Source organism: Hevea brasiliensis, chromosome 6, assembly GCF_030052815.1.
Source record: "Hevea brasiliensis isolate MT/VB/25A 57/8 chromosome 6, ASM3005281v1, whole genome shotgun sequence".
Classification (NCBI taxonomy): Eukaryota; Viridiplantae; Streptophyta; class Magnoliopsida; order Malpighiales; family Euphorbiaceae; genus Hevea; species Hevea brasiliensis.
In genome coordinates, this window is record NC_079498.1 from 98898866 (window position 1) to 98925140 (window position 26275).

General features: G+C 36.1%; 1 protein-coding gene and 1 pseudogene across 2 annotated transcripts; one reads left to right on the forward strand and one right to left on the reverse strand.

Moving 5' to 3' along the window:
- Positions 1-10241, forward strand: LOC110644851 (putative cyclic nucleotide-gated ion channel 8). 2 transcript variants are annotated; one of them, XM_058148725.1, is made up of 9 exons: positions 1-929; positions 5303-5416; positions 5882-6476; positions 6782-6997; positions 7348-7491; positions 7573-7655; positions 8643-8754; positions 8964-9200; positions 9270-10241. In XM_058148725.1, the coding sequence occupies exons 2-9, from the start codon at positions 5358-5360 to the stop codon at positions 9984-9986; spliced, it is 2163 nt and encodes a 720-aa protein (XP_058004708.1). In that variant the 5' UTR covers positions 1-929; positions 5303-5357; the 3' UTR covers positions 9987-10241. The 2 variants fall into 2 exon arrangements, with proteins under 2 accessions (XP_058004708.1, XP_021653504.2); XM_021797812.2 differs by having other exon boundaries at positions 2-929; positions 7348-7655.
- Positions 10211-26275, reverse strand: part of LOC110644852 (protein LPA3-like) — a 27638-nt pseudogene continuing 11573 nt past the window's right edge.

A 26275-nucleotide genomic window follows, 5' to 3' on the forward strand; every position in this document is an offset into this window, starting at 1 on the left:
TTAATCATTTTCCTTACATTTCCCATTCCATGAAATCTTGCAGCTAAGTTTCAATATCTCTTCTATCTATCCTTTTTTTATTTTTTGTATCAGTCTTTTATTGCCTTTTGATTTTTCGTTATCATTTTTTCTTGTATAATTCTTTCGTGGGTTCTGATTGTTTTGCGTTTTTTTTGAAAAAAATTTTGAATTTTGCCAACGTTAATGTCATCATGGGGCTGAAGCCATTTTGAGCATGGGATCATCTAGGATCAGAATGCCATCAAATAATTTGATAAAATGTTGAGGGTAATAACAATAATAGGCCCAATGAAATTGTTCTTTTTTGGGAATTCTTTGTAGGAAATAATTGTTTGCAGTAATTTCTGGGATTTATAATCTCAGGAGGGAATGGTAGTGGCACTGGCAATGTCATTAGTCGGCACTTGGGTTAATTAAGATATTCTTAATCTATAACCGGTTATCAATTCTAGGGCTGCATAGAAATACTTGTAATGGTCAACCAATTTTTAGCATCAATATTTTATGATTTATTGGTTTTGCCTTTTTCAAGATATTCAAAATCTACCAGAAGCAACCTAAATGAAGAAATGCTACTTTCATCAGCTGCAACTAGGGTTGCTAGCTTTTGTCTGCAAAACTACAGATTTTGGTCATTGATGAGCACTGAGAGGAAAAGGGAAACCAGCAAAAAACTGATGTTAATCATTTCTGTAATCTTTTGCAGCTTTATTATCTCAGTTAATTTCTTGTTAAAGAATTACAGGCTATTGATACTTTGTTGTGATTACCTGACATTTTGCTGAAAAGAGTTTTGAATTACATGCTTCATGAATATGTTGAGCATTTTCCTTGGAGGGATTTCCATGCAGCATCGTACACTTTTCTTCTTTTGGTTGTGCAGAAGTTTCTGTTGATTAAATATTACTACATGCTGTTGTGGCAGTGGGTGTAGAGTAGGCTTTGAGGCGTGATGAATCACTATCTTTAAGGTATTAATTGCCCCCACTAGATTGCTGCAAGGTTATGGCAATATACCTCCAGGATACAACAAAGCCTGAAATCTGCAGACAGCAACTCCTGAAGATTTCCCTTAAGAACTCTTTATATGAACTGAATTTAGAGAGACTAGAAGAAAAGAAGAAGAAGTAGAAGTAATATATTTGGATTGAAAAAACTCATCCATATTTATAATGAATGAAAAGTCATAGCACCTTTACTAGATAGACACATCTATTTATCTCCAATAGATACAACTGTTTATGTAATAGACATGTCTGTTTATTAAAAAATACCTATACAAATAGTTGTGACTATTTGTATAGACATATCTGTTTATTAACAGACACCTATACAAACAGTTATGACTTTTAGTATAGAATAGACATGTCTGTTTATTAACAGACACCTATACAAACGATTGTATTTGTTTGTATAGAATTGACATGTCTATCTATTAACAGACACATCTACTTGTTAATAAACACATCCGTTTGTAATTTATTTACGAAAATTACAATATTATTTTATTTTCACACATATACTTGTCAAGTGCCGCCATTCCTTCATTTTCTTATATTTTAATAATATAGGAATTCTTTCTCTCTATACTATCTAACATACAAGCTATTTATAACAATCCCCCACTTAGCTTGCATTGTTAGATCCCATTGTTTCATGCATAATGAAAAGTATCTTTCGATTTAAACTTTTCCTTAGTGTAAGTATTTCAAAGTTCTAAAGAAATCATGGTGGCCTTAGCTTAAACCTAGATTCCTATTAAATAGAACCGGAAATACTACACACACGAATCAATTAGTTCAACTTAAAAAGTTCACCAAAATTTTAGCACGAATATGGCCTTGTGCTACCTCCTGTTTTCATGAACATTTACAAAAGTTATTCTCACTTTTGTTGAAGCGGCACCACTTCCTATGTTCATATAGGTGAAGTTTCCTTTGTAATAATTTTAAACTTCATTAAGAGTATAAATACTCATCCTCATTCCATTAACTTAGTACATTAAGTACTTTAATTACAATATTTACTAATGACTTGTTGTTACCCTTTAAACTTTATTTAGTAATAATACTATAAAGTAGGGTTCCCATCATTAGTAAATTTAATGGAATATTCTAAATCCTAATCAGCACATGTACTTATGATCATAACTTTCGAGAGCCCTTTTATTAAAGGATTTGCTAGATTATTATAGGATTTAATATAAACATGGTAATAACACCATTAGAGATTAATTGTCTTACATTTTCATGTCTTAAGCTTATCTATATACTTTCAATTGTATATTTTACTAGAAGCTTTAACCATCATGATTTGATTATCACAATATAAAGAAATAGATGGCACAGGTTGTGGCCACAACTTAATATCCGATAACAAGTTTCTCAGTTATTCTACTTCTTTACCAACATTAGCCAAAGTTATAAATTCGGATTTCACCGTAGAATGAGTTATACAAGTTTGTTTCTTTGATGCCTAAGAAACAGAACCTCCACTTAAAGTGGATACTCAACCAAAGGTTGACTTATTATTCTTAATACTACTTATCCAATTGGCATTTGTATAACTCTAGGATCTCCACCATATTTGTTTCGCTAGTTAACCATATAATCACATGTTTATAACATGAACTACATAAATAATTTACAGTCTAGATATGTACCTTATTTGCAAAAATAAATTGCTCCATAACTTGTTTAAAATGAGAGTATCCAACAATAAAGAACCAAGCTAAACTTGCACATACACACAAATGCATACTCATTTGTCATTTTGTCACTTCTTACAAATGACTTGTAAGGCTCTTATATTTACTACTCAAAATGTATCAACCTTTTGGCCAATAAATTCATCTCTTCATACATGTAACTATTAAGAAGAATTGCACCTTTTTATTTAGTTACATCTTTTGGCCAAGGACACAACTTTTTGCATGGATATAACTTTTTATACGGTTTTAGCACAATTGGAAATTTATCATAGAATAATCTATAGTTTATAATTCCTTTTTCTAAATATCCATAACCTCTTGAAATTTCTTTCCAGTATTTCATACTAATATTACTAGTATAACTTGATAATTTAAATACTGCGAAAGCAATATCAGGTCTAGTGCAATACATAGCATATATTAAGCTATCAATAGCATTAGTATACTCAATTTGAGTAATTATTCTACCAAAATTTCCAGTCAATTTGCAATAAATATCATATGGAGTATTTGCTTCTCTCAATATAATGAAATTAACAAAGAGTAAAACCCCCACTATGTTACAGCTAGGTAGTTTAGGCAGATCCCTCAAGGATAATAACCAAAATATAAATCTAGACAGTAATTTTAAAATTCTCCCAAGAATAAATTAAAGAATAATAATATTGATTGTAGGTAAAAATGAAGAGAAGAGACAAAAAAGAAAAGTTAATAAATTTTTGTTTCAAACTGCTATTTATAAAGTATTTGCATCTCTTCAAATATATACAATAATTCACTTTGTATCTATTAGAATAATTATATCTGTTCACTTACACCTTTTAGAATAAATACAATCATTCGCTTTGTATATCTTAGAACAATTACTTCTGTTCACTTATGCCTCTTAGAACATATACAACTGTTCACTTATACCTCTTAGAATAGATACAACCATTCACTTATACCTCTTAGAACAGATACAACCATTCACTTTGTATCTTTTAGAACAATTATATTTGTTCACTTATACCTCTTAGAACATATACAACCGTTCACTTATACCTTTTACAATAGATAACTATCGATAATAAATAATTCATTTTGATACCTTTTAATGAATAGGCATAACTCTTTCAAAATGAGATAAATTATTCTATCACTAATATTTTTAACAATATCCCCACCTAGTTAGTGATAGACATAATCAATATGAATTAGGATTTATGTATACATAAAGTGTTTTTCGACTTATGCACATAAATCTTATTACTTTCTTTAACATATTCACCATGAGCTTTAGCATCATAATATAACCTTATATTTCTTCTAATTATAAGCATGTCATCAACATAAAACAAATTATCACATTTAAAACTTTTTAATGTGTAAGTATTTCTGAACCTGTTTAAGAGAAAAGTCGTATGTGGCATTCAATAATTTCTTCCTATAATCATTCAAACTAGAAGTATGATGTGCTATTATTCCTCCTAATTGCAATGATTTAGGAACTACCACTTTCAAATCCTTAAACTTTGAAACAAAGATATGTAACTTATGGACTTATCCATAACAGGCATATTATTAAGTATTTAGAATTCAAAATATTTCATAATGAGAAATTTATCCATACCTTTTTTTTCTGTATTATATTCGAATTCTAACGAATTCCAGATTTCCTTTGGAGACTTGACAGAGGTAAACAAATCTTATAGCCTATCTGATGAGTTATTGAGAATATGACCTTGGCATGGCAATTCATCTTCTTTTCTTGATCTGCTTTCACCTTCTCAGTGAACATAATTTTTTCCTTAAAATGATCAAGTTTCACGAACTCTTGATTCATAACGGAAACAGCCTTAGACTCTATTGCAATTAATACCTTAAAATTGTTGTGGCAGTGGGTGTAGAGTAGGCTTTGAGGCGTGATGAATCACTATCTTTAAGGTATTAATTGCCCCCACTAGATTGCTGCAAGGTTATGGCAATATACCTCCAGGATACAACAAAGCCTGAAATCTGCAGACAGCAACTCCTGAAGATTTCCCTTAAGAACTCTTTATATGAACTGAATTTAGAGAGACTAGAAGAAAAGAAGAAGAAGTAGAAGTAGTATATTTGGATTGAAAAAACTCATCCATATTTATAATGAATGAAAAGTCATAGCACCTTTACTAGATAGACACATCTATCTATCTCCAATAGATACAACTGTTTATGTAATAGACATGTCTGTTTATTAAAAGATACCTATACAAATAGTTGTGACTATTTGTATAGACATATCTGTTTATTAACAGACACCTATACAAACAGTTATGACTTTTTGTATAGAATAGACATGTCTGTTTATTAACAGACACCTATACAAACAGTTGTGACTGTTTGTATAGAATTGACATGTCTATCTATTAACAGACACATCTACTTGTTAATAAACACATCCGTTTGTAATTTATTTACGAAAATTACAATATTATTTTATTTTCACACATATACTTGTCAAGTGTCGCCATTCCTTCATTTTCTTATATTTTAATAATATAGGAATTCTTTCTCTCTATACTATCTAACATACAAGCTATTTATAACACATGCTAGTTGGTTGTTTTTGCCTTGAAGATATCTATGTGACCTGTTGTACAAAATGTTTGATTGTGGATACAAGTCAAGCTACATCGGTGACCAGAGGGAGAAATTTGTGAGGTATACAACACACGTTCAATCCCTTCTAATTCACATTAATAGTAAATGCTTTAATTGTCTCTTCAATCAAACCGCATATCCTTTCAGAAGATGGTTGAGTTTACTTGTCCTTTGTTCCATCTCAAGTCCTGAACTTTTGAAGTTTAGTTTCTGTAGTGGGCCAATTCAGTAAAATACCTGAGCCGTTTTTTATTAACATAATAACACTGAGTCCTTATTGCAACCCGAGCTATTGAATTAGCTGCTTTATTTTTGGCATTAACAATTAAGAATTTTTTTCTCCTACTTAATAAATCAAAAACTAAATCACAAGTGTGTATAAAAATGAGCAGTTACATCTTACTATATATATTATAATTATGTTTTGAATCAAAAAGTACTACACATTTTATTTCTTTCTTGGTTTTAGTTCTTTTTTTAAAAATTTATGGTTAAACTGATGTTGACTTGTATTGACACTTATAGATTGGATGATATGGACTCTACGTTGTCAATGAATACTAATAGCGGTGGAATGAAGAAATTCTGTTTCAATTTTTTAGAAGGATTTTCCCTTAGTAGACGTGGAAAGAAGAATCCATCACAATCTTTCAGGTTTGATTTTGATGTGAAAAAGGGATCAGAAGGACTGATAACAATCGGTCGATCAATAACAACTGGAGTGACTCGTGCAGTGTTCCCTGAGGATCTTAAAGTGTCTGAGAAAAAGATATTTGATCCTCAAGACAAATCTCTCCTCTTATGGAACAGGCTTTTTGTCATATCCTGCATTCTTGCAGTATCCGTAGATCCTTTATTCTTTTATCTGCCAGTCTTTAACTATAAAATGGTGTGCCTGGGCATGGATACAAATCTAGCAGCCACAATTACTGCTGCTCGGACAATACTTGATGCTTTTTATCTGCTTCGCGTGGCTCTTCAGTTCCGCACAGCTTATGTTGCACCATCATCAAGGGTCTTCGGACGAGGTGAACTTGTAATAGATGCTGGACAGATAGCTGCTCGGTATTTACGTCGTTATTTCATTGTTGATTTTCTTTCTGTGCTACCCTTACCACAGGTTTGAGAAACATTACTTCTTTTCTTTACTAGACTTACTGCCTTTTAGCATCTAAAGTTCTTTGACAATGCCTGTGAAATCTGCTTAGAAAGAGGCTATGATCATGTTAGTATTTGCAAAATAAATGTTTTGGAGAAATTGGATAGTGGTGCCATCTCACCTGTCTTCTTAATTATAACAATGGATCTGGTATTTTCATTCACCATGGAAGCATTCTAATTGATATGTGATGGAGATCATTTGCAGAGACAAACATGTGTACCATTTGCTCAGGGTTGATGCATTTATTTAATTCTTTTCTGCAGATAGCGGTATGGAAATATCTTAATAATAAAAGAAAAGGTTCAGAGGTATTGGCTACAAAAAGAGCATTGTTAGTTCTCGTCTTTCTTCAATACATTCCAAGGTTTCTCCGCTTTGTTCCTTTAACTTCAGACCTAAAAAAGACTGCTGGTGCTTTTGCTGAAAGTGCTTGGGCGGGTGCTGCATACTATCTGCTTTGGTACTTGCTTGCTAGTCATGTAAGTATATGTTGGGGCTTTTCATCATCTCTGAAACTGGATATTCAGATAGGAGCTATGTATGGTCCTAGTTAATTGTCTAACCTTGAGAGATTATTGTATCCATTTTAACACAGTAATGCTTAATAATCTTTTTTTATGTTCTTAATTTCTATAAATATTATGCAAGGGAATTATTCCAAACCCCCTACATTTAGCATGATGATCTGAGTGAACTTTCACAGAATACCCAGAAATGATTCACCAAGTTCTATCTGTTACCTTTTTCTTAATCTGAGTTTTACCGACACAAAGTAATGTTCTGGAGGAAATCATCATATTTATCTAACCACTCTTGGATGCAATTACAGATAGCTGGGGCTTTCTGGTACTTACTAGCTGTTGAACGCAAGGACACATGCTGGCAAAAAGCTTGCATTGAAAGTGCAAAATGTGATATAGGCTTCTTGTACTGTGGCAACAAGGTATTGCCAGGTTTCCATGAGTGGCGGAGGGTCAGTGATGATGTCCTTGCAAACAACTGTAATGTTAACGATGATGGTAATTCATCATTTAATTACGGAATCTATACACAGGCCATGTCATCAGACATTGTTGCATCAAGGATATTCCTCTCTAAATTCTTTTATTGTTTATGGTGGGGCTTGCAAAACTTGAGGTATGTACTGCACAAATATCTTCTTTTTATATTTATTCTGACAGATAAGTGATGTGCCTTCAGCAACTGAACTAAGTTAGGCTAGGCTTTATTATTTTTACTTATTTAGTAGGATTCTAGTTTCCTAGTTAGTTTCAGACGTGAGCCTACGAATAGGCTCCAATCAGTTTTCGACTATCAATAAAATTTGAGAGTTTTCTCCATATTGTGTTCTATCTCCCCTTTGGTGGATTCCCAGGGATTTTGACTGCAGTTGTATCCTTTGAGTAACCTAACAAGGTGACCTGCCAAGATGGTGAATGACATACCAAGATGGTGATTTTGGTTGTGTTATATGTCTACCTTTCGGGATCATCCGTTGTCAGGTTTTAACCTTACCAAGATCGGATTCTGCCTACAAGTTCATGTTCTACCATTTCTACCATTGTTCTACATCTACATCCTATAACCATTTAGTCTACCTCATCTACAATTCCGCTTGTTCTACAATTTCAAAGTACCAAATTCTACATTCAAGACATCCACGCATGCCCGTATACCGATGTCAAATTTGTTATCAAAGCTTTGGTTTAAGCAATTCTTCTTGGCACTACATACTAAATTCCAATTTTAAGATGCCTTTCCAACATCATCTTCAAAGAGTGGCGACTGAAAATTTATGTCACGAGATTCAAAACTCATATAACATATAGCTTAGAAAATAGATGGATAGATGCAGCTTAAAATTGTCGGCGTAATAATCTTGGTAGCTTAGAAAATATGGCTAGATGCAAGAGAGATGCTTTTATTCTAAACACCTGGCATGGATCTCATATATATATATATATATATATATATATAAATATTTCTGATGACTGGAGCTTTGGTTCATACATCTATTTGCTTTTTCATATTTGGAATCAGTGTGGTTGAATTGAAAAAAGAACTTGGGAAAACTTGAGTTCTTAAATTTCATTTATTTAAAATTCTGTATTTTATTGTCTGCAGTACACTTGGTCAGGGTCTTGAAACCAGCACCTATCCTTTAGAGGTATTATTTTCCATTGCAATAGCAATTTTCGGGCTTATCCTCTTTGCGCTTCTGATTGGAAACATGCAGGTATTTTAAATATCAAGTTGGAAGTTGATTTGATTCAGATGTTGTTTTAATTCTTGTGTCGAGTACTGAGGCTAATATCTCTGTATATGTAATGACCTCTTAATGGGATGTATGTTGTTTATCCGAAATGGCATCTGTTGAAATAGATGCAATCGAAGTAATAGCATTGAATACTGATTCTGAGGTTTGATGTTTCTTGGTTGCAAAAGACCTACCTTCAATCTATAACAGTTCGCCTAGAGGAAATGAGGATCAAAAGGCGTGATTCGGAGCAATGGATGCATCATCGCTTGCTTCCTCAAGATCTCAGGGAGCGAGTTAGGCGCTATGATCAATACAAGTGGTTGGAAACTCGGGGAGTGGATGAAGAAAATTTGGTCCAGAGTCTACCAAAAGATCTCAGGAGGGATATCAAGAGGCATCTTTGTTTAAATTTGGTCAGAAGGGTACGTATATCTAGTTCTTATTTGTTGCTCCAGGTGTATCATTATTCTCTAAGCAACTTGACTATGCAGGTTCCTCTGTTTGCCAATATGGATGAGAGGCTGCTAGATGCTATTTGTGAACGACTGAAGCCGAGTCTATACACAGAGCAAACTTACATAGTCCGAGAAGGGGAACCTGTCGATGAGATGCTATTCATCATCCGTGGCCGCCTAGAGAGTGTAACCACTGATGGTGGAAGGAGTGGATTTTTCAACAGAGGATTCTTGAAAGAAGGGGACTTTTGCGGAGAAGAGCTTCTAACTTGGGCACTAGACCCTAAAGCTGGTTCTTGCTTACCATCATCTACTAGGACTGTCATGGCCATAACGGAGGTAGAGGCTTTTGCCTTGGAAGCTGAAGAGCTGAAGTTTGTTGCAAGTCAGTTCAGGCGCCTTCATAGCAGGCAGTTGCAGCACACTTTCCGTTTCTACTCGCAGCAATGGAGGACATGGGCAGCCATCTTAATCCAAGCTTCTTGGCGGCGGTATGCCAGGAGGAAAGCAGCAGAACTTCGTCTCTTAGAAGAAGCCGCAGAGTGTGATGAGGAAGAGGAAGATGATTATGATGATAGGAGGGCATTAATTTCGCGAAGTAGTTTGTCCAGGCTTGGTGCAACACTACTTGCATCTCGCTTTGCAGCCAATGCTCTTCGTGCTCGCAGGCTTCGCAGGACAAGTAATGATTCAAGGCTGCTGAACCCACGAAGGCCCTCCGAACCTGACTTTAGCGCAGAGATTGATGAGTGAATTGAATTAGATGATTTTGCTTGCATGCTAAAGCTTTATGCACCATATATTGTCACTAATGTAAAATTGAGTTCTCAGTTTCTTTTTTAACCCACTAGGATCCACTGTACATGTCTGTGATGATGTGGAGAAGGCTTAATATATCAGCCACTATATCTGAATAAAACAGTCACCAAATAGAGCCATATATACTTGAGAGGGGTGCGCTGTCGTTGCCAGGACCATTAAGAGTAAGAAATTTCTCTGTTAACTGAATTTTCTCTACATCCTTTACATTGCGTCTCCCCTTGGTTGCAGACAAGAATAGAAAATAGTTTAAAAATGTGATAAAAATGAAGGATTAATTACATTCAGTGGCAATGTAATTCCTATCATGGGGAAAGATAAATGAAAAAAGAAATAATCTGAAATTCTTCAGGCTTCGTTATGTCTAAAACTGTGCCATCTCTTTTTTAACTCTTTTCTGCTGGGGCTTCTCTAGTTGCCGCTGTTCATATTCAACTACGCCATTCAGAAGATGCTTCCAGTTCAACATCTTCTTCCCACCAAGTTGCAGACTACAAAATGAATGATTTCAGTTTAAGTAATGGTGTTTCCAAGTGCCTCTCTTAAATTTATATACATGTACTAATCCACATAAAGAGCCAAGGAACATCACTGTATAATGTATCCAATTGACTGCATGTCCTCCAATTTTCTTCGATCAAACTAACAAAGTGATTGGTTCAATTCTACCACAAATTTTGAAATTCATTTGAATTGAATTCTAGCTAGAATATTTGGTATAACACAACTTAAAATGCAGAATTTAATTGAATTTCGAATAATTCATGTTTGGTATAATTTCAAAATTCAAATTTATTTGTCCTCATTTTCTTAAACTACCCTTAAGAGTAAAATTTAAAAAATTATAATTTTCTACAAAATTCAAAAAAAAAATTATACCTAATAAATTTATAACAATTAACAAACACATAAACTCAACTAACAATATACTTTTAATAAATTCACATACAGATATTTATATAACAAATCAAATAGTATCATTATTAAGTGCATAATAAGCTTAAATATTAAAAACTTAGGACAAATATAAAATCACTCATTTAGTTGTTTAAACATATTAATAGTAAATAGATAAAAAGCTAATTTGTGGTGTCCATCTTCCTTTTTAGCCAATAGAGTTTGATTGGGAGAAAGTTTTTTAAGAAGGGTATTTTAGTCCAAAAAATGTTGTTATGCAAGTTTTGTGGTTCATTTCAAATTCCATTAAATTTGACAGAAATTGGTTTTAATTATAACCAATTCTTAGAATTGAATTCTATTCCTTCTTTCAAACTAAACACACAAAATATAAAATTTTATTGAATTTCACAAAATTTTGCGTTTTGGAATTGAACCAAACAAGCTCCAAGTAATATAGTATTTAAGTTTTTGGCTACGAAAATTTGAAATATATACCTGACCCCAAAGTTTCCCGGATTATGTTGGTAAAACAAAAATTTTTCATTAGAATTTTATACAAGCAAAATATATTTATATCTCCCAAAAAGATATTTTATGCAGTAGATATCTTAGCCAAGGAAGATTCAAACCCAACACCTTCCCGGCATGACAAATTTATTATATGAACCGACATGAAGGACCAACCACAGACAAATACACAAAGCAGGTTTGGCAAAGAAGATTCAGACGTGATTGTAGTGTTTTTGCCCAAAATTTGCATGAAGTTAAATATTTAGGTGGGAATTGTGGGAAAAGCCATCATATATGGATCACTATAATATTTTCCTTTTAATTGATGGAAGTTAAATTTTAAAAATTATTTGAAAAGGATTATTTCAGGTCAATAGTCATATAGATTAAAATGTTATTAGGAGCAAACTGGATCAAAATTGTATTGCCTACTGTCCACATCTTTAATACTAAATTGTGCATTTATTTTTCCAAGCATTCACCTACATTTCAAAATTCTAAGTGAAGGGGAAAATAATAACAAATATTAGTATGCGACACAAGAAAAACCTGATGCTGGTTTTTTATTTATTACTATGGTGGTTCACTGCACCCATCTTTATGGAAGTATTTTCAAAGGCATGTAAAAATAGCAACTTATGATAAGAAGAAACTACTCAGTCTCAGATAGCCAGGATTACCTTGTCGCCCCTGCGAAGAAATTCGAGTGAGCTTCCTTGTTCCTCCTGCAGTCCAAGGACCCTCAGTAGTTCTTCTTTGGTCTGGAGCACACCAAAGAACCTTAAGTTATTCGTAACAACAATAAGTGAATAGAATTTATTGAGTTAAACAAACAAACACCTCGCCAAGTGTGAAGTGTGTTGCACTTTCTGCTACACAAGCACAAGAACCATCTGCTTGTTTAAGCATCACCTGCCAAGGACCTGCACATATTACAAGTTAATGAGGGACATGAAATAAAATTAAAAACCATAAAGTGAGGTAATAGGGAACATATTGATAATGATGAAATCAGAGAACAACTGTGAAAGAGAAGAGCCACCTCACAGTTACTAGTAGCACCATCAGGGTGGAATACATCTGGAAAATCAAAGGAATTCTTTTTGTTTCCCCTCAGTACATGGCTAGCCTATAAACTCAATGCAACTATGAGCCTTTTTCCTTTTGTTCAATAGCTGTGATTTTGGTTAGCTTTTGCCAACGATGGGATGGCTAGTAGTTAAATGTTTGTTGTTAGTACTTAGTAGTTGTGAGTTGTGACTGGTTGTAAGGTCTGTCTGTTGCTTTCTTTTCTCCAGCCACTTCAATATAAGGGCTAGCCTATAAGTTGGAAAAAAAGATCATATCAATATGTTGTAAATAGAATATAAAATGATGCTTGTTTAAAAACATCATCTAATTTGTAACTAATTCAAACCTCGGCATCCTAGAAGCATCTGTTGATTGCCTCACCATTAAAAGCATGGATCCAGAAAAGCTTTAGTTAATGTGATAGAGTTAGGAAATTAAAGAAACAGAAAAATGGATAAAGAAGGAATTGAATATGTATTACTAATTCAAGAATTCAATCAGCAATACAAGCACTGATCACTCATATCTTACTACTCTCTTGCATTAATACAATAACAAGAATCAGTAACACCAAAGAGACGTTTAAGAATCTTTGGCCCAGCTACAAGCCGAAATACCCTTGTAATACAGTATTTTTTTCCCCCCCTTTCTTTCACATTATTCTCTCCTTATATTCTCCTTCTCGCACATGCATTTCTCCTCTTGTAACAACCTCCAGCTCAGCCTTTAGTTTCTTCCAGAATCGTCTAGCTCAACAGCCATACCTTTAGCATTTTCTTTGATCTTCCTTCTAGAATATACTCTCAGTGGCCCAGGTCCATTATAGCCTACCTGCAATTTTGAATCCATATCATTGCCATCCTCTGAAAGACCAACCTTGTCCTCAAGGTTGAAGGAAGGAAACTGGTTCTGGATATCTACTAAATTCATCCAAGTTGCTTCTTCCACAGGCTTCCCTTTCCATTGAATCAGAATTTGAATGACCGGATGATGATCAACTGTAATCCTGCGCCAGTTCAGCACTTTTTCTGGCTCTACCATATTTGCAGTTACCACCATTTCCTTTGGAAGTTCAGTAACAACTGGATGATTGCCTATCACACGTTTGAGTTGAGAAACATGGAAGACCGGATGAATTCTGGCTTCCACCGGTAAGAGCAATTTATAGGCAACAGGTCCCACACGTTCCAGTATTTGGAAAGGCCCGAAATAACGAGCTGCTAACTTTGGAATAACTCTCGATTGTAAAGAGATAGATTTGTGTGGTCGGAACTTTAAAAATACTGCTTCCCCAACCTGAAATTCAACATCCCTTCGATGCTTATTGGCAGCTGTTACCATTCTCTGCTGGGCTCTTGCCAAATTGTAGTGAAGTTGACGCAATATTTCGTCCCTGTCCATCAAGGTCTGTGCCACTGCTTCCACCTTCGTTTCACCAGGCAAGAACTTGAGTAAATTTGGCGGTGGTCTACCATAAACTGCTTCAAAAGGTGACATGCCTATAGCAGTGTGATGGCTTGTATTATACCAATATTCTGCCCAAGCTAACCAATTACTCCACTGCTTAGGCTGTTCTGAAGAGAAACACCTCAAATAGGTCTCAAGGCACCGATTTAATACTTCGGTTTGCCCGTCCATTTCTGGATGATAGGCAGTGCTCATCCTCAAAAATGTTCCTTGTGATTTAAATAGTTCACGCCAGAAATTACTTAGAAAAATTGGATCCCGATCACTCACTATTGATTGAGGCATGCCATGTAGTCGAACTATTTCCTTTGTAAAAGCAGTTGCTACTTCTTTTGCTGTAAACGGATGTCTTAAAGGTAGGAAATGGCCATATTTTGAGAGTCGATCCACTACCACCAAGATGCAATCAATACCATAAGACCGAGGTAAACCTGTGATGAAGTCCATAGAAATGTCTTCCCAAATTGCCTTCGGGATTGCAAGAGGCTGTAGTAAACCCGCTGGACTAGTGGTTTGATACTTATGTTGCTGACAAACAATACACTGCGCCACAAAATCTTGAATTGTTCTCATCATTCCTTTCCAGTAAAGAGATGCAGCAATTCGTCTATAGGTACGGTACGCTCCAGAATGTCCTCCAACTGGAGATGTATGAAATTCTAATAATAACTTAGAAATAAGAGGAGAGGTAGCTGAGATTACCATTCGACCCTTATAGAATAGCCGATTCTGAATAAGTTGGTATTGAGGATGAGAGCGCGGGTCTTGCTGCAATTCAGTTATCAATTTTTTTAACTCAGGATCTTGGCTCACCTCCTTGTCCACTTGGTCCATGTCTACCCAATTCTGAATAGTAACAGGTTGGCATTCAAATTCCTCCTCACAACGAGAGAGAGCATCTGCAGCTTTATTGGTATTGCCGGGCTTATACTTGATTTCAAAATCATATCCCAACAATTTTGCCACCCACTGTTGTTGAGCTGGAGTTGTAATTGGTTGTTGTAATAAGTGCCTCAAACTTTTCTGATCTGTGTGAACAACAAATTTTCTCCCCATCAAATATGGTCGCCAGTGAAGAACTGCGAGCACCAATGCCATCATTTCTTTTTCATAAGTAGACTTGCCAAGAGAATGGACTGACAATGCTTTGCTAAAATAAGCAATTGGCCTGCTGTCTTGCATTAGCACGGCTCCAAGGCCCCTTCCGGATGAATCACATTCTATTACAAAAGGTTTGTTGAAATTCGGCATAGCCAAAACAGGTGAAGTAGTCATTGCCTGCTTGAGTTTCTCAAAAGCTTTTTGTGCCAACGGTGTCCATTGAAATTGAATAGCTTGCTCTTTCCGTAACAATTGGGTCAAAGGTTGAGCAATTTTCCCATAATTCTTCACAAAGCGGCGGTAATAACCAGTTAGGCCTAAGAAACCCCGTACTCCTTTTAAGGTTTTTGGTATAGGCCAATTGAGCACGCTAGCAATTTTATTTGGATCCATTGCCACACCTTGTTTAGAAATGATGTGCCCTAAATATTCCACTTGTTGTCTACCGAAAACACTTTTCTTTTGATTAGCCACAAACTGGTGTGATTGCAATAACTGAAGAATTAATCTCACATGATCCAAATGGCTCTTCCAAGAATGACTATAAACCAAGATGTCATCAAAGAAAACCAATACAAATCGTCGCAAGTATGGTCGAAATAAGTCATTCATGGTGGCTTGGAAGGTGGCAGGGGCATTAGTCAGGCCGAATGGCATGACTAAAAATTCGTAATGCCCCGAATGAGTGCGGAACGCAGTCTTAGGAACATCAGCCTTGTGTACCCGAATTTGATGATACCCAGCACGAAGATCAACCTTTGAAAAATACATAGCTCCATGTAACTCATCCAACATCTCCTGTATGACTGGAATTGGGTATTTATCAGGCACAGTAACCTTGTTTAGAGCCCTGTAGTCCACACAAAACCTCCAACTACCATCTTTCTTTCTCACTAATAATACGGGACTTGAAAAAGGACTCGAACTAGGTTGGATAATTCCTGCAGATAACATCTCAGCAACCAATTTCTCAATTTCATCTTTTTGTCCATGAGCATAGCGATAAGGACGCACACTAATTGGAGCGATATCCGGCAATAACGGAATTCGATGGTCTGTTGGCCTATTTGGAGGCAAACCAAAATTGTCATTAAACACTGGTTGAAACTGTTCTAGTAGGACCCGTAGCTGATCCTGTTTTTCCCTTTCTAAATTGGCATCTGTAAGAGTGAGTCTCATCTCTGGTGAAGCTTCCCAGAGCAATGTATAATATTCAACATCATCTAATTTTTCAATAGAAGACACAGAAGCCAAAGCTCTAGTTAATGAAGAATCCCCTATCAACGATACTATTGATCCATTATGATTGAAGGACATTGTCATTTTTGCCCAATTAACCTTCACGTCACCCAGTGTCTCAAGCCATGCAATTCCCAAAATCATATCCACACCCCCCAAAGGAAATAAATAACAATCAGTTTGAATATTGAAAGATCCGAATTCCACAATCAAATTAGTACACATACCGCGTGATTCAGACCGATGACCATCGCCCAGTTTTACTCCAAAAATGGGAGTGGATTGAACAGGTAATCCTAACTGAGTCACCAGATTATTTGCGATGAAATTGTGGCTCGCCCCACTATCTACCATCACTGTCAATTCGTGCCCCTTCAGCCTTCCTCGAATTTTCATCGTCTTCGGTCGAGAAATTCCACCTACCGAAAACAACGGCAGTTCCAATTGAGTGAGTTGGCCCTCATCCGCCTCTGTGATTACCATAGGACTCTGATTAGTTTCCCCGCCCTCTGGTTCGCCTTCTTCCGATGTTTCCTCGTCATCTCCAACAATAATTACTCGTAACGTCTTCTTTGGGCATACATGCATAGGATGATACGGCTGCTTGCAACGATAGCACAGTCCCTTCGTTCGTAACTCTTCAAACTCCTGGTGGGAAAGATGACGAGTTCCTCTACTTTTGTTGGAGAATTGCTGCTGACTCTTGTTTTGCGTTAATGGTGGAGCTGGCAATCTTTGAATTTCTTTCTGTGCAATATTTCCAACCCTAGACTGAACTTTCTCTTTATTTGCCCCTACCCAGTCAGTCTGAGCCTTAAATTGTTGTTGGACTTGCTTAGAAAAGCCCATGCCTCCAGCTTTATAACTTGGCCCAGAACCAAAGCTCCATCGTTCTCCTGCATCTGGTGATTTCTCAATCTTCGTCATTCCAGTGTGCAAGAGCTCTCTTTCAACTTCTCGAGCCAGAGTCATCAACCGAAAAATGTCTCCGGTATCCTGGGATCGAATCCTTACTCGTATTTCTGCCTTCAATCCGTTCAAGAAAAACCCAATATAAAACTGGTCTGTAATTCCAGGAACTTGTGCCGCTCTTGCCACAAATTCATCAATAAAATCATCTACTGACCCATCTTGGCGAACAGCTGCCAACCTTTCATAAGGGCTAGCAAAAGCATCTCCCCCAAACCTTTGCAACAATTCCACTGATAATTGTTCCCAAGTCATATTTGGTGATCTTTGTTTCAACCAACGTACCCAATGTAATGCAGCACCTACCATACAGACCAGAGCCAAAGGAACTTTCGTCTCCACGCTGGTTCGATGAGCTGAGAAATATTGGTCAGCTCGAGCCAACCACCCCACAGGATCTTGTCCATCGAAATTAGGTAGCTCCACTTTTTTGGCAGTAACTTGTGAATCGTCTGTGACTACCAAAGGGACCTGGTTGCGCTGGCTAGATGTTTGTCCTGGATGTGCATATTGCAATGGGAAGGCTGCTATCCCCTCTGATTCTGTTTCATTAATTTTTCCCTTTAGCAACTGTGCTATCATGCTTTCCAATACGTCTAGCTTCTCTAAACGTTTCCTTGTCTGAGCCATCTCCTCCATAACTCCACTTACCTTTCTCTCATTCTGCTCCCGTTCTCCTGCCATTCTTACCAACCCTTCTTCCAATGCACCTAAACTCCTCTCTATCGCGTCTACTCTAGAATCCATCCGAGTGTTTGGCATTCACACTGTTTTGGGATCCGGCAGGTCGGACCAAATTGATAGAGTTAGGAAATTAAAGAAACAGAAAAATGGATAAAGAAGGAAATGAATATGTATTACTAATTTAAGAATTCAATCAGCAATACAAGCACTGATCACTGATATCTTACTACTCTCTTGCATTAATACAATAACGAGAATCAGTAACACCAAAGAGACGTTTAAGAATCTTTGGCCCAGCTACAAGCCGAAATACCCTTGTAATACAGTATTTTTTTTTCCCCCCTTTTTCTTTAACATTATTCTCCTTATATTCCCTTCTCGCACATGCATTCCTCCTCTTGTAACGACCTCCAGCTCAGCCTTTAGTTTCTTCCAGAATCGTCTAGCTCAACAGCCATTCCTTTAGCATTTTCTTTGATCTTCCTTCTAGAATATACTCTCAGTGGCCCAGGTCCATTATAGCCTACCTGCAATTTTGAATCCATATCATAATGCCACTACATGGGCTATATAAATAGGATACCTTTTACTTTTTTCAGAATTAACTGAGGTAATAAATATTTGAATAACTTTTGGGGAGATCTGTTCTGGTGCAGAAAATACATGCTGAAAATATATTTACTTTCAAACGGTAAGCAAAAATGGATTCAACTCTCATGTGCAGAATGTGTATGTGCATCTAAAAGAAACAATTTATAACTATGTATTCAAGATTAGTATTCATTAATCATTAACTTATTGTGCCTGATCTAAACAATAAGGGTATTCACCAACTTGAACATAAGTTGGCATGCAAAACAGTTAGGCCAGGACACCTTATGCCTAATTCCAAGATGTCTACACCAAGTTTCAGCTATGGACCTTTCTTTTAAAAAAAAAAATAATAAAAAAAAGCCCACTATCATCAGCAATCAATTGCCCAGTATAATGATTGACTTAGTTGCATCTTTGTTTTATTGTTATCTCAATCATATTCACCATCTATAAAATGAAATTGTAGGCGATCAATATCACTCAATTCATAGTTACCTAGAATGTGGTACTCCCGAGTCATAGTACGGGTGTGTTGTACGCCACTAAATAAAATACAGGATTCGCAGGAGTAGCCTTAATTAATACGCTAATTCGATTTGTGATTCATTTAATTGATACGTCAATTTAATTTGAGGTACGCAAATTATATTTATTTAATAAATAATTTATTTTTTAATTTTAACATAATATATTTATAAATTTAAAATATTAATTTAATATGATAATTTTTTAGTATAATATACATTTTTTTATAAAATTCAAAGTTATTTAATTTTTTTAAGGAAGTTATTTAATTATTATTATTATATTAAAATAATATGATTTTAAATAATTAAAAATATAATTAATAGTTAATAATGATTATATTTTCTAAACAATTTTAATTTTCTCCCAAGAGAAATCATTCATTTGCACTCCCAAGACCAAGATTACACTGTCACGTAACTCACCCAACCCACTGATAAGTCTGTCTAGCTACCCCACTTTTTAATCTTTCAAAACGTACTTCCTTCTTTCTTCTTCTTCTATTTCATTTCTACGACTTATCTTCTTTTTCTTCCTGTGCCTGTTGCTGTACACATGAGCATGCATTTTGATCTTTCTTCTTTCTATCTTTCTGTCTTCCTTCCTTCTTCTTTCTATTTGTTATGAAAAGTCAATCACTATGTTATGGAAAGTCAATCACTATATTATTTCTCTGTATATTCTGTATTCTGTATTCCTATTTAGGATTTCTTATTTAGGATTTCTTCCTAATTAGTAGAACACAATTATAGGAATCAATTGTATATATATATACCCATGTACAGATTAATTAAAATCAATGAGAATTATCTTTTTCTACATGGTATCAGAGCAGGTCATCAATCTAGGGTAACTATTTGTTCTCACTACCCAGCTCAGGGCCGTTTCAACCCCGATCAACATCGCCGGCTTTGCCTCAACCCCCTCATTCCACCACTGTGTGCTGTTGCCTGATCCAGTATACTATTAAAGGACTTCTGAGGTTTGGCTCTCAGATCCTATTTCGGTATTTGCTTGATTTGTGATTTTAAGTTATTTTGCTGCTATAAGCACTTTGGATTAGCGTTTCGGTTAGTTTTCTTTGTCTCAACAAATAGCAGACAATAAGAATGTTATTTCTGATGTGATTCCGGTGATGACTAAGATCACGGAACACAAACTTAATGGTTCGAATTACCTGGAGTGGAGTAAGACTGTTAGGGTCTATTTGCATAGCATTGATAAGGATGATCACCTTACTAAAGATCCACCCACTGATGATACACGACAAACTTGGTTAAGGGAGGATGCTCGGTTGTTTTTGCAGCTTCGGAACTCGATTCATAGTGAGGTAATTAGTTTAATTAATCATTGTGAATTTGTTAAGGAATTGATGGATTGCTTAGATTTTCTGTATTCTGGTAAAGGGAATATCTCCCGTATTTATGATGTTTGTAAGGCATTCTACCGTGCTGAGAAAGAGGATAAGTCTCTCACGGCTTATTTTATGGATTTTAAACGGGTATATGAGGAACTTAATGTATTGTTGCCTTTTAGTCCTGATGTGAAAGTTCAAAGAGCCCAACGGAGCAACTGGTCATTATAAGTTTTCTTGCCTTCCTTCAGAGTATGAGATCGCTAAATCTCGATTCTTTCCAGCTCAAATTTCCTCTTTGCATGAAACGTTCACACGGGTCCTTCTGCATGAGAGTACTCAATCTTCACACCGCCAAAGAGTGCTCTTATTAGACTTAATCCAAGTTTACAAGAGGGTAATAGAAGAGGTAGTAGAGGAGGATTTTCAGGCAACAGAAGTAATCAGCGTAATGGAGTGGCTTGTTTTAATCATGACTCAAGAAGAGTCATTTATTATTATTGCCATGAGCCTGACCATACAAAATATAATTGTCCGCAACTTCAGAGGAAAAATCAGCGATCACAGATGGCAAATATGGCAGCAGAAAATTCTACAAAGATCTTCCTCCGAGAAAACTATTTTGGTATCTGCAGAGGATTTTGCACAATTTTCCCAAAGATCGTGCATCTCTAAAGCCTATCGTTCCTCACATCGCGATCATTGAGTCGTGTAAATCCACTACATGCCTTGTGTCTTCTTCATCCAAATGGGTTATTGATTCAAAAGCATGCGGATCACATGACGAGTAATTCTAGTCTTCTATCCGATTTTCAATCTAATCTCACTTCCTCAAGTTACTTTAGCCGATGGTTCTACTTCTTGTGTCATGGGTTCTGAATCGCGAACCCGACTTCACAATTTCTTTGTCTTCTGCTTTTGTGTCTACCAAAATTCTCTTTAATCTACTTTCTTAGTAAACTTACTCGTACCTTAAATTGTTCTGCTTTCCTTTTTCCCGACTGTTGTTTGTTTCAGATCTTACGACGGCGTATTATTGGTAGAGGACGCGAGTCAGGTAGTCTCTACATTCTGGAAAATCATGCACCGCGATCGCTTGTTTGCTCCAGTACCTTAACACCTCTTGAAGCTCATTGTAGATTGGGTCATCCTTCTTTGTCTACCATGAAGAAGCTGTGTCCTCAATTTCAGTCTTTATCAGTACTAGAATGTGAGTCGTGTCAGTTTGCAAAACATCATCGTTTGCCTTCTCTGTCTAGAGTCAATAAACGGGCTTCATCCCCTTTTGAGTTAGTTCATTCTGATGTTTGGGGTCCTTGTTCTGTTACATCTAAAACTGGATTTCGTTATTTTGTTACTTTTGTTGATGATTACTCTCGTGTTACCTGGTTATATTTAATGAAAAATCGTTCTGAGTTATTTTCTATTTTTTGTGCCTTTTGTAATGAAATCAAAACTCAATTTAATATTTCTGTGTGCATATTAAGAAGTGACAATGCCAAAGAATACTTTTCAGCACAATTTCAGCCTTATATGATACAAAATGGCATTCTTCATCAGTCTTCCTGTGTGGATACCCCATCCCAAAATGGCGTGGCCGAAAGAAAAAATCGTCATCTTCTTGAGGTAACTCGTGCTCTTCTTTTTCAGATGAAAGTACCTAAACACTTTTGGGCAGATGCAGTTTCTACGGCATATTTTTTGATCAATCGTATGCCGTCTTCTGTCCTTAATGGGGATATTCCTTACACTACTTTGTTTCCTACAAAATCTTTGTTCCCTATTGAACCCTGTATTTTTTGTTGTACCTGTTTTGTGCGTGATGTTCATCCACAGGTTACTAAATTGGATCCAAAATCTCTCAAATGTGTCTTCCTTGGGTACTCCCGGCTCCAAAAAGGGTATCGTTGTTTCTCTCCTACTCTTAATTGTTATCTTGTTTCTGCAGATGTCACATTTTTTGAGTTCACTCCATTTTTTCCTCCATCATCTGTGTATGAGAGTCAGAGGGAGGAGGATGATCTCTTAATATATACTGTCCAACCAATGTCTAGTCCTCTCCCACAGCCTGTTTCTTCTGTCTCTAGACCTACTCAACCTCCCATTGTTCATATTTATTCCAGGAGATTGGAGATTCCTGACTCAGATCCTCCACCAGCTACTTCGTTGGGAGATCTTGTACCTCATATTGATCATCATTCTGATCTAGACTTACACATTGCTCTTCGTAAAGGTAAACGTTCATGTACTTACCCTATCTCTTCTTTTGTTTCTTATAATCAATTGTCTTCTTGTTCTCGGTGTTTTGTTACTTCTTTAGACTCTGTTCCTATCCCTAATACTGTTAATGAGGCATTGTCTCATCCTGGCTGGTGTGATGCTATGAAAGAGGAAATGGAGGCTTTAGATGCTAATGGTACATGGGAACTATTGCCTTTGCCCACTGATAAGAAAGCTATTGGTTACAAATGGGTATTCTGATGAGGTAAATCACGATGGTTCTGTGGCTATGTTAAAAGCACGCCTTGTAGCAAAAGGATATGCTCAGACATATGGGGTTGATTACTCTGATACTTTTTCTCCTGTAGCTAAACTTACTTCTATTCGCTTGTTTATCTCTTTAGCAGCTACATATGATTGGCCTCCGCATCAATTGGATATCAAGAATGCTTTCCTTCATGGTGATCTTCAGGAGGAGGTGTATATGGAGCAACCACCTGGGTTTGTTGCTCAGGGGGAGTTGGGTAAAGTTTGTAGGCTTCGTAAGTCTCTTTATGGCTTGAAAGAAAGTCCTAGGGCATGGTTTGGGAGATTCAGTGAAGCAGTACAGGAATTTGGTATGCAAAAGAGTAAGTGTGATCACTCAGTATTTTATAGGCAATCTGAGGCTGGTCTAATTCTCTTGGTAGTCTATGTAGATGACATTGTCATCACTGGGAGTGACTCTGCAGGTATTTCATCTCTTAAAACCTTCCTCCAAACTCAGTTTCAGACCAAAGATTTGGGATTGTTAAAGTATTTCTTGGGTATCGAAGTTATGAGAAGTAAGAAGGGTATTTTCTTGTCTCAAAGAAAATATGTCCTCGATCTATTGACAGAGACAGGAAAATTAGGTGCTAAGTCTTGTAGCGCACCAATGACTCCAACTTTACAACTGTTAGCAGGGGATAGTGAGTTGTTTGAAGATCCAAAGAGATACAGGAGATTGGTAGGAAAATTGAACTACCTTACAGTCACTCGTCCTGACATTGCTTATGCCGTTAGTGTGGTAAGTCAGTTTATGTCTTCCCCAACTGTTGCTCATTGGGAAGCCTTGGAACAAATCTTGTGTTATCTGAAGGGCGCTCCAGGAAGAGGTTTGCTATATGGTAATCATGGGCATTTGAATGTTGAATGTTTTTCAGATGCCGACTGGGCTGGATCTAAGGTTGACAGGAGGTCAACTACTGGATATTGCGTTTTTATTGGAGGAAATTTGGTGTCTTGGAGAAGCAAGAAGCAAAGTGTAGTTTCTCGATCTAGTGCTAAATCCAAATACAGAGCCATGGCACAATCAGTATGTGAGGTAATGTGGATACTTCAATTACTAGATGAGACAGGTTTTAAGACCTCCCTGCCTGCGAAATTGTGGTGTGATAATCAAGCTGCTCTTCATATTGCTTCTAATCCGGTGTTCCATGAGCGGACCAAACATATTGAGATTGATTGTCACTTTATTCGTGAAAAGAATCAACAACAGATCATCTCAACAGGACACATCAACACTGGAGAGCAGTTAGGAGATATTTTCACAAAAGCTCTGAATGGAGCTAGGATTGACTACATTTGTAACAAGTTGGGCATGATTAACATCTATGCTCCAACTTGAGGGGGAGTGTTATGGAAAGTCAATCACTATGTTATGGAAAGTCAATCACTATATTATTTCTCTGTATATTCTGTATTCTGTATTCCTATTTAGGATTTCTCATTTAGGATTTCTTCCTAATTAGTAGAACACAATTATAGGAATCAATTGTATATATATATACCCATGTACAGATTAATTGAAATCAATGAGAATTATCTCTTTCTACACTATCTTTCTCTCTTCCTTCCTTTCTTCATTTCATTCTTGTTGGAACCTCTATTTTGGAGACCCAGATTGCATACACAAACAACTTGTGATTTGGAACGCACGACCCAAATCGCAGTTCCCAAGGGTTTGAGCGAATCTAGTAACTATTAACACTAAAGGCAAATTCCAACCCCAGAAGAACCAAATAAACTGTTTATTCAATTAACAAAACCAACTCAACTCTAAGAAAATAATTTCATACCAGGGTATTGACGAAACAATGCTCCGCTGTAATTGACGACAAAAGGTGGTACTGCTACTGTCTTACATAATTAAGAACAAGCAGTTACTGAAGACCTCAATTCAGAAAACAAATTACAGAGAAGAGATCTAAGATAAATGAAAAAAGAGAAACCTTTGAGTACTCTCTGATTCGAATATAAAATACTGGGATGAATTGAGAGAGAAATCGAAAGTGCAAATCTTTGGTTGGGAATCCCAGAAACTCCCAGTCAGCACTGAAAAAGGAAGCAGTTTTTATTACTGAAAAGACTAGCTTCATAAATAATGAATTAGGTGTAACACAAACTTAGGCCAGGAAGAAACCATACCGCAATGTGTCCAGTTCAAGATTGAACAACAGCGTTGGGGTTGAAGAGGCAAATTTTTCCTGCATATTCCAATCAGTCAAATTAGGTGAAAAATCATTTACAACTTGTTGGATGCATGCAGAGATAACTGCCACCTATATATGACAAAATCTGTGACTTATGATGTTATCATATTATTTCTGGAGTTATTGATCAAATTAAAACATTGATAACTTCAAGATTTTATAGAGACTTTCAGAATAATTGGACTAAGACTAACAATTCTGAGAGAAAATGTTGTAATTAATGATGAAAGACATCCAAATGTTGATTAAATATTAAATGTTTTAAAGGAGATCTAAACTTGTTAAAATGCTCAACCTAAACCTATTCTCTGTTTCTGGAGTCCAGACTTCTATCATTTTCAAGCACATAATGTTATTGAATGGCACTATGGCTGTAACACCCCTATTGGTATAGCCTGGTATATTTCACTGTTCCGGTGACCGGTGTCGGTCCGGACAATTAATGGGATTAGGGCCACACCTAAGACAACTTGAGAAGTCATAAACATAAATAATTAGTAATGTTTAATTAGTTAACTATAAATAAGAAAAACAGAACATAAGAGGTTAAACGAGCCGAGAGTCACAGCGATGAGTGACCTCCTCGGGAACGACTGCGAAGTCATTTTAAACTCAAATTTCAAACCGTAAAAAGTGACGCTGCGGTCCTTAGGACCCTTATGAACACAGTGGAAAAGAGAAAATCACGAAAAAGAACTGTTAAGCCAGTCAAATAATTAGGTCAGGGAGCCGGAAGAAATATTGGATTATTTGCAAACCGGGATGAACCGGCGAGGGACAATTTGGTCAATTGATCCCGAGAGCTGACTCGACCTAATCACAAATAAAATCGGATAAAAGAAAATTTCAGAATCGAGAATTAAATTAAAGAACTAATAGAAAAAAAAAGAAAAAAAAAAGAAGAAGAAGATAGAAAAGTTAAAGATGATGACATCATGAATGATGTCAATAAGAAATTAATTAAGTTATTTATTAAATGGGATTTTTTGGTCTTCCATCAACTAAAATAAATTAAGAAAAGAAAAAAATTAACAAAAAGTCATCTTCATCTTCTCAAAAACGTCACTCTCTTCTCT